The 17,130-nt window shown below is 40.9% G+C and overlaps 1 protein-coding gene across 2 annotated transcripts in view; it reads right to left on the bottom strand.

Moving 5' to 3' along the window:
* Positions 1–3,871: 3,871 nt before the first annotated feature.
* The window catches only part of TAF5L (TATA-box binding protein associated factor 5 like), a 31,211-nt gene continuing 17,952 nt past the window's right edge, over positions 3,872–17,130 (bottom strand). For both annotated transcript variants that reach the window (XM_053605780.1, XM_053605781.1), the window contains exons 4-5: positions 14,036–14,760; positions 3,872–5,836 (exon numbers count right to left, since the gene is read on the bottom strand). In XM_053605780.1, the coding sequence (XP_053461755.1) occupies positions 5,039–5,836; positions 14,036–14,760 (1,523 nt within the window). In that variant the 3' untranslated portion in view covers positions 3,872–5,038. The remainder of the gene's footprint in view (positions 5,837–14,035; positions 14,761–17,130) is intronic.

Below are 17,130 nucleotides of genomic sequence, written 5' to 3' on the forward strand. Positions count from 1 at the left end.
GAAGTCATATTACCCCACATTAAAATTAGTTCATGAAAGAAAAAAATAAGGGCAACTATCTATGCAGGTCACTAACTTCAATGGAAATCATAAAGATGAACATGACTGGTGATAATAGTTTAACAAAGGAAATTCTGTATTAACACAAACACACATAAACCCTTTCCAAATCATTCTAAATCAGCGATACTCTCACTTCTGAGAGTAATTCCATTCAGGAATGTTGTTGTTTTTAATACATAACAGACCACACAGAACCTAAGAGTTTGCATGTACAGATAAGAACATATTTGTTCTTACTCTAGGATTACCTCCAGAACAAGTGGAAGGTGATGCTGTCAGACTTTACCAAAGTATCCTTTTTACAATGTCTCAAATCTACAGATTTTGTGAATAAGAAACATTTCCCATTAATTAACATCAGAAAAAATGAAAGTTGGCATGGGGTGGCACCTGTGTCTCAAAGGAGTAGGGCGCCGGCCCCATATACCGGAGGTGGTGGGTTCAGACCCGGCCCCGGCCAAAAACTGCCAAAAAAAAAGTTGGCATGAAATCCTAGTCTTCTTAGAAGTCATCAAAAAATACAGTAATGTCTCAGTATATAAAATCAATGTCCACAAGTCAGTACCCTTTGTAAATGCCAATAACAGTTAAGATGAGAGGCTAATTGGGTGGTGCCTGTGGCTCAAAGGAGTAGGGCCCCGGCCAAAAAAAAAAAAAAAAAAGATAAGAAGCTAATTAAGGACACAACTCCCTTCACGTGGCTTCAAAGAAAATGGAATACCTAGGAATATATGTAACAAAGGAAATGAAGGACCTCTGTAAAGAAAATTATGAAATCCTAAGAAAGGAAATAGCAGGATATTAACAAATGGAAGAACATACCATGCTAATGGCTTGGAAGAATCAACATTGTTAAAATGTCTATACATCATCTAACTCCAGTGAGACTAGCCTATATCACAAAATCTCAACACCAGAGATGTTGGTGTGGATGTGGAGAAAAGGGAACACTATTGCACTGCTGGTGGGAATGCAAACTAATACATTCCTTTTGGAAAGATATATGGAGAACACTTAGAGATCTAAAAATAGATCTGCCATTTAATCCTGTAATTCCTCTGCTGGGCATATACCCAGAAGACCAAAAACCACATCATAACAAAGATATTTGTACCAGAATCTTTATTGCAGCCCTATTCATAATTGCTAAGTCATGGAAGAAACCCAAGTGCCCATCGATCCACGAATGGATTAACAAATTGTGGTATATGTACACCATGGAATACTATGCAGCCTTGAACAAAGATGAAGACTTTACCTCTTTCATGTTTACATGGATGGAGCTGGAACATATTCTTCTCAGTAAAGTGTCTCAAGAATGGAAGAAAAAATATCCAATGTATTCACCCCTACTATGAAACTAACTTAGGACCTTCACATGAAAGCTATAACCAAGTTACAACCTAAGAACAGGGGGAAGGGGGAAAGTGTGGGGAGGGAGGGGGGAGATGGGTAGAGGGAGGGGGATTGAAAGGATCACACCTGCAGTGCATCTTACAAGGGTACATGTGAGCCTTGGAAAATGTGCAATGTAAATGTCTTGGCAAAGTAACTAGGAAAATGCCAGGAGGGCTATGTCAACTAATGAGATGAAAATGTGTCAAATATTCTATGAAACAAGTGTATGGTGCCCCATGATCATATTGATGTACACAGCTATGATTTAATAAAATAAATAAATAAATAAATACAGAAGTGGAAAACAAATGTCTATACTTCTCAAAGCAATCTACCTATTCAATGCCATTCCTATTAAAATACCAATATCGTACTTTGAAGATTTGGAAAAAATGATTCTGCGTTTTGTATGGAACCAGAATAAAACCTGTATAGCTAAGGCAGTTCTTAGTAATAAAAATAAAGCTGGGGGCATTACCATAACAGATTTTAGGCTGTACTACAAGGCCATAGTGGTCAACACAGCATGGTACTGGCACAAAAATAGAGACATACACATTTGGAATCTAATAGAAAACCAGGGTAATGAAACTAACATCTTACAACCACCTAATCTTCCATAAACCAAACAAGAACATACCTTGGGGGAAAGACTCCCTATTCAATAAATGGTGCTGGGAGAACTGGATATCCACATGTAAAAGACTGAAACTGGACCCACACCTTTCCCCACTCACAAAAATTGGTTCAAGATGGCAAAAGGACTTAAATTTAGGGCATGAAACAATAAAAATCCTCAAAGAAAGCATAGGAAAAACACTGGAAGATATTGGCCTGGGGAAAGACTTCATGAAGACGACTGCCGTGGTATTTGCAACAACAAAAATAAACAAATGGGACTTCATTAAACTGAAAAGCTTCTGTACAGCTAAGGAGACAACAACCAAAGCGAAGAGACAACCTACACAATTTGCATATTTTGAATCAGACAAAAGCTTGATAACTAGGTTCTGTATATAGAAGAGAACTCAAATTAATCCACATGAAAAAAGCCAACAATCCCATATATCAATGGGCAAGAGACATGAATAGAAGAACCTTCTGTAAAGACGACAAATGGCTAACATATGAAAAAATGCTCATCACCCCTATTTGAGAAATGCAAATCATAACCACTCTGAGATAGCATCTAACCCCAGTGAGAATGGCCCACATCACAAAATCTCAATGCAGATGCTGGCGTGGATGTGGAGAGAAGGGAACACTTTTACACTGCTGGTGGGACTGCAAACTAATACAACCTTTCTAGAAGGAAGTATGGAGAAACCTCAAAGAACTCAGGCTAAACCTCCCATTTGATCCTGTAATCCCATTACTGGGAATCTACCCAGAAGGAAAAAAATCCTTTTTTCATAAGGACATTTGTACTAGACTGTTTATCCCAGCTCAATTTACAATCACCAAAATGTGGAAACAGCCTAGATGCCCCCCAACCCATGAATGGATTAATAAGCTGTGGTATATGTACACCATGATTGAATACTATACAACCATTAAAAAATGGAGACTTTACATCCTTTGTATTAACCTGGATGGAAGTGGAACGCATTATTCTTAGTAAAGCTTCACAAGAATGGAGAAGCATGAATCCTATGTTTTGGTATGAGGACAATTAATGACAATTAAGGGCACGGTGGGGGTGGGGTAAGGGGAGACCACAGAGAGGAAGGAGGAGGGAGGGATGGGGAAAGGAAGAGCAGAGAGGGAGGAGGGAGGGGGGCAGGGCCTTGGTCTGTGCCACACCTTTTGGGGGCAAGACACGATTATAAGAGGGACTTCACCTAACAAATGCAATCAGTGTAACCTAGTTTCTTGTACCCTCAATGAATCCCCAACAATAAAAAAAAAAAAAGAAATCCTAGTCTTCTCATTGAATTTCAGCTGGTTTTCCCCAACACATTCCCCTCCTCATACACATCACAGTGATTTATCATTGTTGTTCAAAATATGATGACTCGTGGTGTCCTTGCCAGAAAATTATGTTTTGAAGTACACTTAATTTTGAATGAGTCCTTTATCTGGAATTGAGTTTATTAAAGAACCCAAGCCTTATGCTGTGCAGTAGAGAGTGGTCTTTTAAAGGAAGCTGGAAGTAGGACATTACCAAATATCTCTAGATGGTAAAATAAATGTCGTATCCAGTCGGCAACCATCAACTTGCATGTAAAAACATAAAATGCCATCAGTTATCCAAGGGAATGCCAAGGTAAATCACAATTTAAAGTAAGCTGAAGGGAACGCAGAATGGATAAGAGCACACCTTCACTGTTCACTGCTGCTACCCTGACGCGAAATGACGGGAGTGTCATCCCACACTCACCTGTGTTCAGTTTAAATGAGATGCCGACACTTTTTTTTGAAACTAAATGTATTTTAATAGAAAACAAAATACAAAATAACTCTTTTCAGAAAACAAATATTTAATCCTTTTTCCACAAATTAGAACTTGCCTTTTTCTAGAGCATACTTTGATATGCGTGCGTACATACTTAGGATTCACTTCACAAAGTGTTCACTAGCCTGGTATTGCAGTGCAGGAGGTGGGAGCGGATCATCACAGGCTAGAAAGATACAGAGAAAGCTATACCTCTGAAGGGTCATTTGGAAATTCCACATTTCTCTAATTCTATCTTGTGACTTATTACTCCAAGTTATTCTTTATCATAATCTTTCTTTTGAGCAGAGAGAATTAATAATAGAAGTGCAGCCATGGAAAGAATTTTTTTCCCCACCATCCCTGCAAAAGCCCAAGAGCCCAAACTTTCTCAATCAAACCCACCCACCCCCTTCCAGGAACATGTCAACCGAGGCGATCAATTGACCACCCCAAATTTCCCTTTCTCCCTCAACACTGTGATACCAAATTCTCTGAATTCCCTGAACCTCAAAATTCCAAGTATCAAAGCCAGTGGCAGGAGTCAAACCTGAAGGAGAAAAGCAGAGAAGGTCCCCTCGGCCAGTGCTAGGTCTCCTCTTCTCAATAATAATAATAATAATATAATAACAATAATAAAAAATCCTCATTCTCTGTAATTATGGAAAAGGAAAGACTTTTTGTCAGGATCATCCCCTCCCCTTTACTAGCTCCCACCCCAACATCCCTCCACCAATAAGGACTTCCTTTCTACCAAGGGCAGGACGGTAGGTGACACCTCTGCCATTTACTTCTAGAGTGCTCTGCAACCACCGTCTAAGCAGACCAGCCCTGGACAGGGGACGGGACAGATGAGACAGAGACAGGAAGATGCTCGCTGGTGCAGGGCATGCCACGGGACCTCTGCAGCATCCTAAGTCTAGATCTCGTGTCCACTCCCCATTGCCTTGCCTCAGCCTCCAACCCCAACCCAGGCCTTTGATGCTGGGGGGCTGAGTGAAGGAGGACCTGCCTGGGATGAGAGCCCTGGAGACAGGGGAGCAGGGTGCTCTTTCACAGTCAGTGATTCAATCTCAACTTGTGGAAGGACGGCAACTGGAGGCCTTCACCACTGCGCCGGTCCATTCCAACAAAGAAAAAAAATTAATGTTCCTGATTTTCTTGTGTAATTCCAGTCACCAGAAGAAGGTTACAGGCCATGAACTGCACACTCAGAACGTTGCTCATCTGCCCAGTGTATACGCCCACAAGCTCGCTGGAGGAGCCGTCGGCAGGCGCACTGCAGTAAGTGTTCCTGATGTCCCAGACTCGCACTGAGTTGTCCATGGAGGCAGAGGCGATTAAGCCGCTGTCTGGACTGAAAGTGAGGCTGGTGATATTGTCTGTGTGGCCTCTCAGTTCTTTATAAAGGGTCCCAGAGGCCAAGTCCCACAGCTTCAACCGCTGGTCCTCGCCTGCAGATGCCAAGTATTTACCATTGGGAGAGAAGGCAAGAGAAAGCACAGGGCCACGGTGGCCTGTGAAGAGTCTCACCGAGCTCCCCTGCTGGGTGCTCCACAGACGCACAGTCTTGTCGGTGGAGCCTGTAGCTAAGTAGTTTGAATTCGGGTGGAATTTGACACAGTCCACATCTGCCAGGTGTCCTGCATATATCCTCAGCGGGTACGTCCGATCAAATGACCACAGCCTGGCAGTACGGTCGTGCGACCCACTGGCGAAGTACAGACTGTAAGGGCTAATGTCCAGGTCCCACACAGGGTAGGCATGTCCTTGGTACAACACAGTGTTGGTGAAACTCCCCAGGTCCCAGTATCGAATGGACATGTCCTCAGAACAAGAGAGCAACCCTGAGCTGTCTGCAAGGAACCTCGTGCTGTACACGGGTCCACAGTGTCCCCGCAGTACCTTCATCTCTGTGCCGGCACTGTCATCCTCGTCATCCTGGGAACATTGGGGGTGGGTGGGAAAGGAAATGTACATGAAAAAAAATGTTTAGTGGTTTGACAAAAAAAATGAGTCCAGGAAGAAAAAAAAAGAGAACAGAAACTTCTTGGGAAATAGTATTTACCCCAATAAATGACAGTGGTCTTGCCCTTAAAGGTCATCCCAGGAAAGCAACTCCAAACTGCATAACTGAATATAAAGTCTCTTACAAGCTGCTTTTCTTTAATTCATCTTGCAGGTAAGACTATACCAGATTACAAGATATAGAAATGCAAGGCTATTATTCTAGAATAATGACTGTGGACCTTACTCTTTGGTTGAAGATAACACATGATTTCAAAATCTGATAAAAAGTTAGCCTGTGTGATTTTCATTGTTAATTCTGATATATGCCATTTGGAAGCATTTACTTCTGAATTTATATGAAGTACTTAGATTCTTTTATTATATAGGCATTGTCTTCAGCTGTCACTTTTTGATGCTTTACAAGCCATACTGCTATTTCTATTCTACTGGAAAAAATTCTGACCTGTTACACCCACAGCTGGGGTTAATGAAGGCAGACGTGGCCTCACTTTCAGATTAATACAGAACTATTAAAGGAATTTAGCCAAAATAAAGCTGGATATGTGAAAATTAACACTAAGCTAGAAAGGTGTGGTTCTTTGTAAATCACACTCTCCCCTTTTCCCCGAGTTACAAAACAAGGCATGGATTCAGAATTGCTTTAAATGTGTGGTTCTCAACCTTTGGGTTGTGACCCTTTTGTAATAATGAAAATACATCTTGCATATTAGACATTTACATTACAATTCATTAACAGTAGCAAAATTAGTTATGAAGTAGCAATGAAAACAATTTTATGGTTGGGGGTCACCACACACTAGGAACTGTATTAAAGGGTTGCGACATTAGGAAGGTTGAGAACCACTGCTTTAAACAAAGCCAAGCAGGCGGCGCCTGTGGCTCAAAGGAGTAGGGTGCCGGCGCCCCATATGCTGGAGGTAGCAGGTTCAAACCCAGCCCTGGCCAAAAACCAACCAACCCCCCCTCACCCCCCCGCCTCACACACACACACACAAAAAGCCAAAGCCAAGCAACTCCTGTGATGGATGCTTGGAAACAGCTTCCTGTGTGGAGGACAGAAGACAGCCACTTGTACTCAGAAAAGGCCCCTCTCTCCTTCCCCACAAGTGTATTGCCTATTTTCAAAACCCATTTTTTTCTTTATTCCCTAATAGATAAGCTCCTGACAACTACAGCTTTCTCTATCCTGGAATTCATAAATTACAAAGGGTTTTAATTAAACACTAGAAGAAAGGAGTAAGATGAAGATTCTTGAACTGATCAACTCTGTTGACTCATGTGGGAGCCTTTAGGTCTTACAAAGGAAAGGGGCATTTTTTTAGGAAGGACACTTTTTTTACTTGAAAAACATTACATTCAAAATAAAGGAATGTCTCCAATGTGTACATCAGGGGTTCTCAAACTGCGCCCCGCGGGCCACATGAGGTGGTGTGATTCTATTTGTTCCTGTTTTGTTTTTTTACTTCAAAATAAGATATGTGTAGTGTGCATAGGAATTTGTTAAGTTTGTTTTTTTTTTAAACTATAGTCTGGCCCTCCAACTGTCTGTGGGACAGTGAATTGCCCCCCTGTTTAAAAAGTTTTGAGGACACCTGGACTGTACATATTTGAGAAAAAGTTAAGAGAAAATAAACACTGATGTCCATGAATATTCTAAATGGCTGTTTCACATACTCGACATTAAAAATATATAAGCATTAACATTCTAATGAGTGCCACCAAGAATATTTGTAACTTTCCTTTCCACACAGCTTACAGCACTTTAAAATTTCAAGTTTAAGAATTATGGAATGTGGGAGCTAAAATGACACCAGATGAATTAAAGATCTTTTGAAAGTTAACTGTGAACTAAAGGGCTTGTTACTATTGCTGAGGCCTAAATGGTAATCATTTGGAAGAGGAAGCCATGGACGTGGGCCTTCACCTCCCAGTGGGGACCTCATGTCCTGGTTGGAGAGGTAGAGAGACATGCACGCCAGGAAAGTAATTGGCACTCTCAATGGCCCCCTTGACTGTCCTGGGTTGGTGGACCAAGAAACAGAGAAACCAGAATGCTCTTGCTGGCTATCACTCTCAGCTCTTTGCCAGGCTACAGCTTAAAATAACACAGCCATGTTTCTCTGTGGCTCACCCCCTCCCACAAGGGCCTCAGCACAAAGGGGCGGCTGATTCACAGGTTCTCATTCTCTCCCACAGATAGGATGATTTTCCACAACTCACTGTGCTTCTGATGGGATTCTGAAAGGGTGTGCATGCCAAATAGAAATGTTTAATCTGTGAAGTGTATTCATGCAATAATGAGTCTTCATTTTTTTTCTTTTTTTAAGACAGTAGGCTCTGTCACCCAGGTGGCAGTGCAATGGTGTAATCAAGAACTCACTGCAGCCTTGAACTACTAGGCTCAAATAATTCTCCTGACTCAGCTTCCTGAGTAAGCCAGGACTATAGGCACGTGTCACCATGCCTGGCTAATTTTTAAATTTTTTGTAGAAACAAGGTCTGGTTTTTTTGCACAGGCTGCTCTAAAACTCTTGGCCTCAAGAGATCCAGCTTTAGCTACTCAGAGGGCTGGGATTACAGGCATGAGGCCCTGAGCCAAAACTATGAGTCTTAAACTATGTACATATAAAACATACAGAAAGTAGAAATTTAAAGGTTAAAAAAAATAAGAATCAACAGATCTCCAAATATTATCTAATGGATCTTTGTGCTGTAGTCTGCCAACCCTGCTCTGGGCCACAGAGTTCCCACAAGTCTCACGTTTGTTACAGCTGCCTGTTCCTGGACCAAAAGGCTCCTTGTCCACTCAGTTCAGAAGAAGCTCTCTAGTCTTCCTACATCAGGGGTCCTCCATGGGGTTTGAAATTGACCCCTGGACTATTCTTTAATTAGCCATCAATGGAACTAAAAGAATTCAACTTGGCTGGTTACAATTTAGAAGTGAGTGATGGCCATCTACATGAGAAAAGATAGCAGTGTGAACCAGAAAAGAAAGGGAGGCCACTGGCCAGGGCAGATCCACATGTGCTGTTCACGTAAATACACATCAGATTTCTAAGAATTAGGACCAAAAATGAGAGGTATGTAACATATTCCATAAATAATCTTTTATATCATTTTCATGCTTAAATGATAATTTGTTCATCTTGGATTTAATGAAGTATAATACTAAAATTATTTGATAATATTTTTTCCTCTTTAAATGCAACTATTAAAAATTTTTCTTTTTTATTTTGTAGAGACAGAGTCTCACTTTATGGCCCTCGGTTAAGTGCCATGTGTGAGTGCAACCTCCTGTTCCTGGGCTTACACGATTCTCTTGCCTCAGCCTCCCGAGTAGCTGGGACTACAGGCGCCTGCCACAACACCTGGCTATTCTTTTGTTGCACTTTGGCCCAGGCCAGGTTTAAACCCGCCATCCTCGGTATGTGGGGCTGGTGCCCTACTCACTGAGCCACAGGTGCTGCCTGCAACCATTAAAAAAATTTAAAGTACATATATGTCTTACATTATATTCCCATTGGACAGCACTGACGTAAATAACGTTTTATATCCAAATCTAGAACTGAATGTTGCTGACAATGTTGGCTTCTTTCTTTTCAAATTTAAAGACCAGCTTGGGGAAAGAGTCATCAGACAATAAGTGAACTGAATATGGGAGTTTTATTGTCAGGCTAAGGGGGCAGGATGCTGACAGTGATGAAGGTAATTGTGTACACATAGCTGAAAAGAAAAGTGCAAATCCTTGATTTCCTATCTGTGGTTTTGGCATGTTGCTCAAATATTAAAAATACATACTTATCAATTAACAGACAAAAGTTGGATATCATTTCTATCTCCATTTCATATGGAACAAGGAATGGAAAGCGATGATCTCACCCTTCACGTTAGTGTCTGAAACTGGAGGAGGGCTGCTGTACCAAGGCACAGTGAGAGACTGGCATGTCAATTAACACATTTCCAAAGGTGAGCCTAGATTATCTTCAAGTGGGAGAGAATGGAAACTGTATTCATTGTGCACTATGAATCCAGTTTTATTTAGCATAATTAATAGAGAAAATTTTATGCTTACATAGCAGGCTCTTGGTTATTGTTTTCTTTTCTTTTTTTTAAAGATATAATTCACATATAATATTCAGTCTTTTAAAAAAGTGTACAATTCAATGCTTTTAGTGTATTCACAGAGTTATGCAACAGTCATCACTATCTAATACAGAACATTTTCAATGACTCGTAGAGAAACCCCAGTCTTTCTTCTACACTCAGCCCCTGACAACCAAACTACTTTCTGTCTCTACCAAAGGGCCTGTCTTAGTTACTTCCTATAAATGCAATCATACAATATGTGACCATTTGTGACTTCTTTGCTTAGCATAAAGCTTATGGATGTTACAGCATGTATTAGTATTTTACTTCTTTTTATGGCCAAGTAATATTCCACTGTATGCATATGCCACATTTTACTTAACCATTCATCTGACAATGGACATCTAGACTGTTTCTACTATTGTGAGTAATGCTGCTATGAACATTCACATACAAGTTCTCAAGGGAACGTATGTTTTTGATTCTCTTGGGTATATGTCTAGAAGTGGAATTGCTAGATCTGAACACTGTTAAATACTGTTAAAATGTTGTAATCCTGAGTTTAAGGACATACTTATTACTTTAGAAAGGATGGAGTAGAGTAGAAACTAACTTTTTAATTTGGTTTACATGGTTCTTACTTCCTATTAACCTCTTTAATCCATGCATCTTCACCATTTACTTTGACCTGCTTAGCTGCTTGCTACAGGCACGTTGAGTCTGTAACCCCTGCTTTAGGAGTCTTGATTTTAACTGTGAATTCTATAAGGAAAAAAGAAAGTCCAATTTCTCTCTGAGGAAGCATTAAAACCAAACTGTCATAAATAATTTGCTTTATTTATTTATTTAATTAGAGTGCCATGGAGTCAAGGCTCACAGCAACCTGAAACTCTTGGGCTTAAGCAATTCTCTTGCCTCAGCCTCTCAAATAGCTGGGACTACAGGCACCTGCCACAATGCCCGGCTATTTTTTGGTTGCAGTTGTTGTTTAGCAGGCCCAGTCCGGGTTCAGACCTGCCAGCCCTGGTGTTATGTGGCCAACTTTGTCAGAAACCAAATATAAGACTTTGGGTTCCAAGTGCTGTGACAGAATGGGGTGAGAGTACAGAAATCCCAAGCAGGAGGAAACTCCTCAACAACAAAATAGGAGGATCTTGATTTTAATTCTAAAGTTAAAAGAAAAAAATATATTCTTAAAAAAGCAGAGGCTGGAATCTACAGTACTTTCAATATAGATGATGAATAAACCAGAAAGATAAATAAAGCACCTTGCTCTTGTCTTGACTGACACAGCACTGCCATTCACCCAGCATTTGAACTGAGACAGCCGTGTCTCCCACCCCACCCCGAGGTTTCCTCTCCCCCATCCCCTGCAATAATCAGTAACTGTGCTTTTCACCAGTCTGCGCACGGTTGCCTTTCCCTCCACTACCACCACCTAGTTTGGCTGCCGGAAACAGCCCTGCATCACTTCCTGTCTCACCTTCGCTCCCAACCCCAGCCATACTTAATTTCTTTCAGTTCCTGAAAGAACTCATGTCATTCCTCACTTCTGAATCTTCAAATACACTTCTTCTGATGGCCAGAAATCCCCACAGGACAACAGAGTCACAGAGCTAGTTTTCAGTGGTGGCCAGAGAAGAGTCTTAAAACTTTTTTAGTTTACTATTCTAAGATACCATGCCATAATGCTATCTTCCTTAATGCCCAGAATAATCTCTAAACTTTCCATCATTAAAGCAAATAAGGTCAGAGACATAATTTTTTTAAGAAACAGGGTTTTACTCTGTCACCCAGAGAATAGCAGTGCTCACGACAGCCTGAAACTCCTGGGCTCAAGTGATCCTCTTGCCTCAGCCTTCCAAGTAGCTGAGACCACAGGCATGTGCCACACACCCAACTAATTTTTTTTTTTTTTTTTGCAGTTTATGGCTGGGGCTGGGTTTGAACCTCTGGCATACGGGGCCAGCCCCCTACTCCTTTGAGCCACAGGCACTGCCCAATTTTTTTTTTTTAATTTACCCTGTTTAAGGGCAGTGCCTGTGGCTCAAGGAGTAGGGTTCCAGTCCCATATGCTGGAGGTGGCGGGTTCAAACCCAGCCCCGGCCAAAAACTGCAAAAAAAAAAAAAAAAAAAAAAAAAATTTACCCTGTTTGTGGTGGGCAGAGGGAGGGTGATTGGTGGGATTACACCTGCGATGCATCTTATAAGGATGTATATGTGAAACTTAGTAAATGTAGAATGTAAATGTCTTAACACAGTAACCAAGAAAATGTCAGGAAGGCTACGATAACCAGTGTGATGAAAACATGTCAAACGGTCTATAAAACCAGTGTATGGTGCCCCATGATCGCATTAATGTGCACAGCTATGATTTAATAATAAAAAAAAATATTACCCCATTTGTAATTTGTAAAGACAGGGGTCTTGTTACTTCCTGGGCTGGTCTCAAACTCCTGGCTTCAAGTGATCCTCCCACTTTGACCCCTAAAGATGCTGGGATCACAGGCATGACCCATTCCACCCATCCAATTTTTTTTTTTTTTTTGAGACACAGTCTTGTTAGAGTGATGTGGGGTCACAGCTCACAGCAACCTCAAACTCTTGGGCTCAAGGAATTCTTTTGCCTCAGCCTCCCAAGTAGCTGGGACTACAGGTGCCCACCACAACCCCAGCTACTTTTAGAGACGTGGTCTTGCTCTTGTTCAGGCTGGTCTTGAACCTGTGAGCTCAGGTGATCCACCCACCTTGGCCTCCCAGGGTGCTGGGATTATAGGGGTAAGCCACCTTGCCCAGCCCATCCTATTTTTAAATTACAGAAAATCAAAAGTAGATGAGGGAAGTATCCTTCAGTTGTATGTGAAGAACTCCCAAGCAGCAAGAACTATGTCCAAGGAAAAGAGAAGCCTGATAATTCAAACACAAGTGCAATGAAAAATACCTTTGGAGGGTACTCTAGAAATCAGAGCTTGTACCTGAGAATCCATACTCTTTTATTCATTGTAACAAAATTCTCTAATTATATTGTCTTAGTGGCAAGAATCCAAAATTCAAAATTTCAAAGGCTATACTAAGAAAAGAGCAGGAAAATAAGGGTTTAGTGTACCCAATATTCCTGACATCCTTAATTGTACTTTAGCTAGAGTGATGTTTACTCCTTAATATATCAACCCCATGTAAAGAATTTTTCACCTCAAGTAACTTGAGGCAGAGGTACCTAAATTTCAGCAGTGACAGGACAAAAATACTTGTGTCCACAGCTCTAGTGGGACCATGCTCAGAGAAAGTTAGCTCTGCGTGGGGTTTCCCTTATATCTCCTTGGCCCACGTTCTTTCTAAGACTATGATTCTCAGTGACCTGCAACTCGGGTCACAGGGTCTGCCCTTTTCAAAGACGATCCCAAAACAAACTAAATAAGATCTGACAACAGATGGTCACACTGACTGACAGGTGAACTGGCAATTTGCTTCCATGTTACTCTTCAAACTGGGGTCTGGGATCACCCTGAGGCACACCCAGCCAGAGGCTAGGCTCTGGCCTCAAAAGCCAGCTACTCCGGTGTGGTGAGATTGCAGGGAAGCTAGCTGCTGCTGAACCATGAAATGGCACAACTTTTGTGGGGAAATGATAATATGCAAAACAGTTTAAAATGTAGACCCTCTGACCCAATAATCTTACTTCTCAATATATGTTTGCAAATGTGCACATACAAAAATGAATATATACTGTAAATCTCAACTAAAGTCAGTATTAGTTAAAGGTTTTTAGGATTAGTGATGTTATCTACATTTCAGACAGCAATAAATAGTAACCATCCATCAATGATATTAATATTGTTAAAAATAGTTTTCATCTTTCAGGTGAGGCATGTGCAGGAGTTCAATGGCTACAGGTTATGTGGCTTTAGCTACATGATGAGGGAAATAAGGAAGTCCGTTCTCCATAAGGTCTGTTGTGTTTGTTAAGAATAGTCTAAGCAAATTGGAAAAGCAGGTGCAGGGAAGAAAAAATGGTATTCATACCTCCTCTTCCAGAATATCACAAGCCAAGTGGATACGGGACACGTCTACTTGATGGGGCTCTGATTTTAACTTCTTGGATCGTAAACTCCAAAGTTTTATGCAAGAGTTGTCAAACCCAGCCGCAAGCAGCTTGCTATCAGGGGAGATTTCTGCAGTGTTCAGCAGCTGCTCTGTGTTATAGAAGGCATAGAAGCAGATGGTAGTGAGGGAGGGAGGTCCGTCCTTGACACGCTTAATGCTCTCCTGAAGGACCTCCAGAGCGGCCTCATTCTGTAGAATAGGGCTGGGCACATCAGGGGGCTCTAAGCCATTGCTCTCTCCGCGAGAGGAGCTGCCACTGGCATAGAGCTGGTAGTCTGTTCTCTTGGCAGGTTGCACATCAAGATGAATATGTAAGGTAAGGACTTTGCACAGGGCAGTATTGTTGTCACTTTGGAGGTAGCGGATAAGGTAGTTGTAGCTGTCTTCCTGGAGACGGATTACATACTTGTTATCTAGGAATGCTCGGAGCTTGAAGTTAGACAGGATGTCCTGGATGGTCTGAGTGGTCTGTAGCTGCTCAATGACATCCTTCTGGCTAGCATTCTGCAGAAACATTCCATGGAAGCGGCTGTAAAAACTTTCCACTGTGCTCTTGGAACTGTTCTGGACCAGGTTGAGATGGAGGTAGACAAAGAGAGGATAGAGGAGAGGCATCACTTCGTGGCTGTGCTGGGAATCAGAATCTAGGAAGAAAAGAATTGAGGGCTTTATAATCAACATTATCTCACAAAGTGCTGTGACTGTCCTGGGGAGCCCACCATCACATAGTAACACTCTCTTGCCAGGACCCCATTTTTTGAAACTACTGATTGAAATATAAACCTAACACGGAATTTTGGAATTTCAAAATCCTTTGATTGGAGAAGGAAGAGCATGCACTCTGAAGTCCACAAACCCAGATCAGAGACTTTACACCCAGAGGATTTAAGCGACTTGTCTAAGTTCTAGCAACACTTCAGTAGCTTGTACCCCTGTCTTCAAAGTTTAGTATTTTTTCTCGATATATGAGTATTTCTCATACTGGGGACCTTAGACCTCTGGGATGTATTCTTGGGACACTTTGAGTTCTTCACACACTTTTTTTTAACTTGATAATAATCTAAAAATCCATGAGCTTGAGGATAGAGTGTCTAAATGGCCACTTAGCAGGAAAAGTGCTCTAGTTTGTGCTTTATGATTGCTTTTGGCATCCATCATCTCAAGTGAAATCAAAGCACTTTTTCTAGTGGGCTCATTAACTTCTCTGGCTATATGGGATGGCATGTCCTAATACTAAGATGACAGCATTTATTTGTAATTGTCCCATCCGTGTACTTGTTTTGATTTTTATGGTTAAAAAGTAAAACTTTTCGTTTGCAGTGCTAATTTATAATGGACATCTGTATGTCATTAAGACTGAACTATAGGTTGCTTCAACCTGAGATACTCTTATATCCTTCCCTAGTATTTTGAGGTTTGTTATCATTTCCTAACACTTAATTTGTGCCTCTAAGTAGCTGATGCCTTTAAGTCTCTTTCTCTTAAATTCCAGCCCCAAATGCCCATTGCAAGATATACAATAGGATGCTATTGTCATTAAAACGTGTAATTTCTCTGCTGATTTCTGTTCAGTAAGGTATTATTATTTGCCCTAGTCTCAAAACCTGAGTCATCCTCACCTCTTCTTCCTTCATTCCTGAGCCTTGGAGATTCTACCTTTGTAACTTAACTATGAAATCAAGACCCCACTGCATTTCCATAACACTGTCAAGCTCTGATCCCTTCTCACCTCATTCCTCAAGCATTGCCATGGACTTTTACTGACTGGTCAGCCTCCCAGCTACCCCTCTTACTAACCATTTTATAAACTGCTTTCACACTAATATTCATTTATCTTCAATCTAAAAACCTCATACTCAACACAGCTGCTTCCTTAGTTGTTTCTGCACAAAGAGCTGCCATCTCTCGCCTTTTATCATGTTCTTTCACATCCCCAAATCTTCTCCTCCTCTTCCAGTATATTGAAACCCAACTCACCCTTCAAGTAGTGACTTAAATCCTACCTTCTAGCCTGAGCAACACAGCAAAACTGCAGTCTCTACAAAAAATGAAATTAGCCAGTGTGGTGGGGCGTACCTATAGTCCCAGCTTCCCAGGAGGCTGGGGTAGAAGGATTGCTTAAACTCAGGAGTTTGAGGTTGCTGTGGGCTATGATCACACCCTTGCACTTCAGCCTAGAAGACATAGCAAGGAAAAACAAAAATCCTACCACTGGCTCAGTGAAGCCTTCCCTGACTATTCCATACTAACTCCCTTTCTCCTTTCATTACAAATGGAATTCCTATATGTATATCATTCAGCAATTGACCTTGTACTGGTGTGTGAAAGTGCTTCTACTATATTCAAACTTCATGCAAAAACTTTTACTTGTAGCCTTTTTTATTAGTATTGCTTACAAATTAGATTAATAGCTATATTATACACTTTATCTTGGAGCTCAGGAAATACTTGTTCATTTGGTTTAGTTGACTGCTCTTCAGACACCTAAGGGTAGAGAAAAATGGTCCAGGAAAAGCAGTTCATAGGGAACAATATATGAACTACTTCCAAATAATCTGTGACCAAAGGATTAAAGAATCAAATTATAGGCAAAACAGCAGCTTTCTCAGTTTTGAAATAAGACAAAAAAAAATTACAAAGGAAATGGTTGATAGATTATAATCTATTGAAATGTAAAGTTCTGGGAAACCAATCCTTGTGTTGATTTTTTAACAGTAAAGGTTGCTGTGAGCTGTGATGCTGTAAGGTAATCATTATGTAAAGTAGAATATACAATATACTTAGCCTTATAACACTTAAGAGTTATCCCAGTTTTACTTGACCCCCATAATGATATTTTAAAGGAAAGTATCTATCTCTATATTTACTACAGTCTATATTTGGAGAAAATGGCCAAAATGTTATAGGAAATGAAAAGATACAAATTAAACCCTCAAGAGGATTATCTTGTCAGTTTCGTAGTTGTTGAGTGATGGAATTCATAAATAGAGAATAGTCTGTTAAACAGTCACAAA

Source organism: Nycticebus coucang, chromosome 10 (genome assembly GCF_027406575.1).
Source record: "Nycticebus coucang isolate mNycCou1 chromosome 10, mNycCou1.pri, whole genome shotgun sequence".
Classification (NCBI taxonomy): Eukaryota; Metazoa; Chordata; class Mammalia; order Primates; family Lorisidae; genus Nycticebus; species Nycticebus coucang.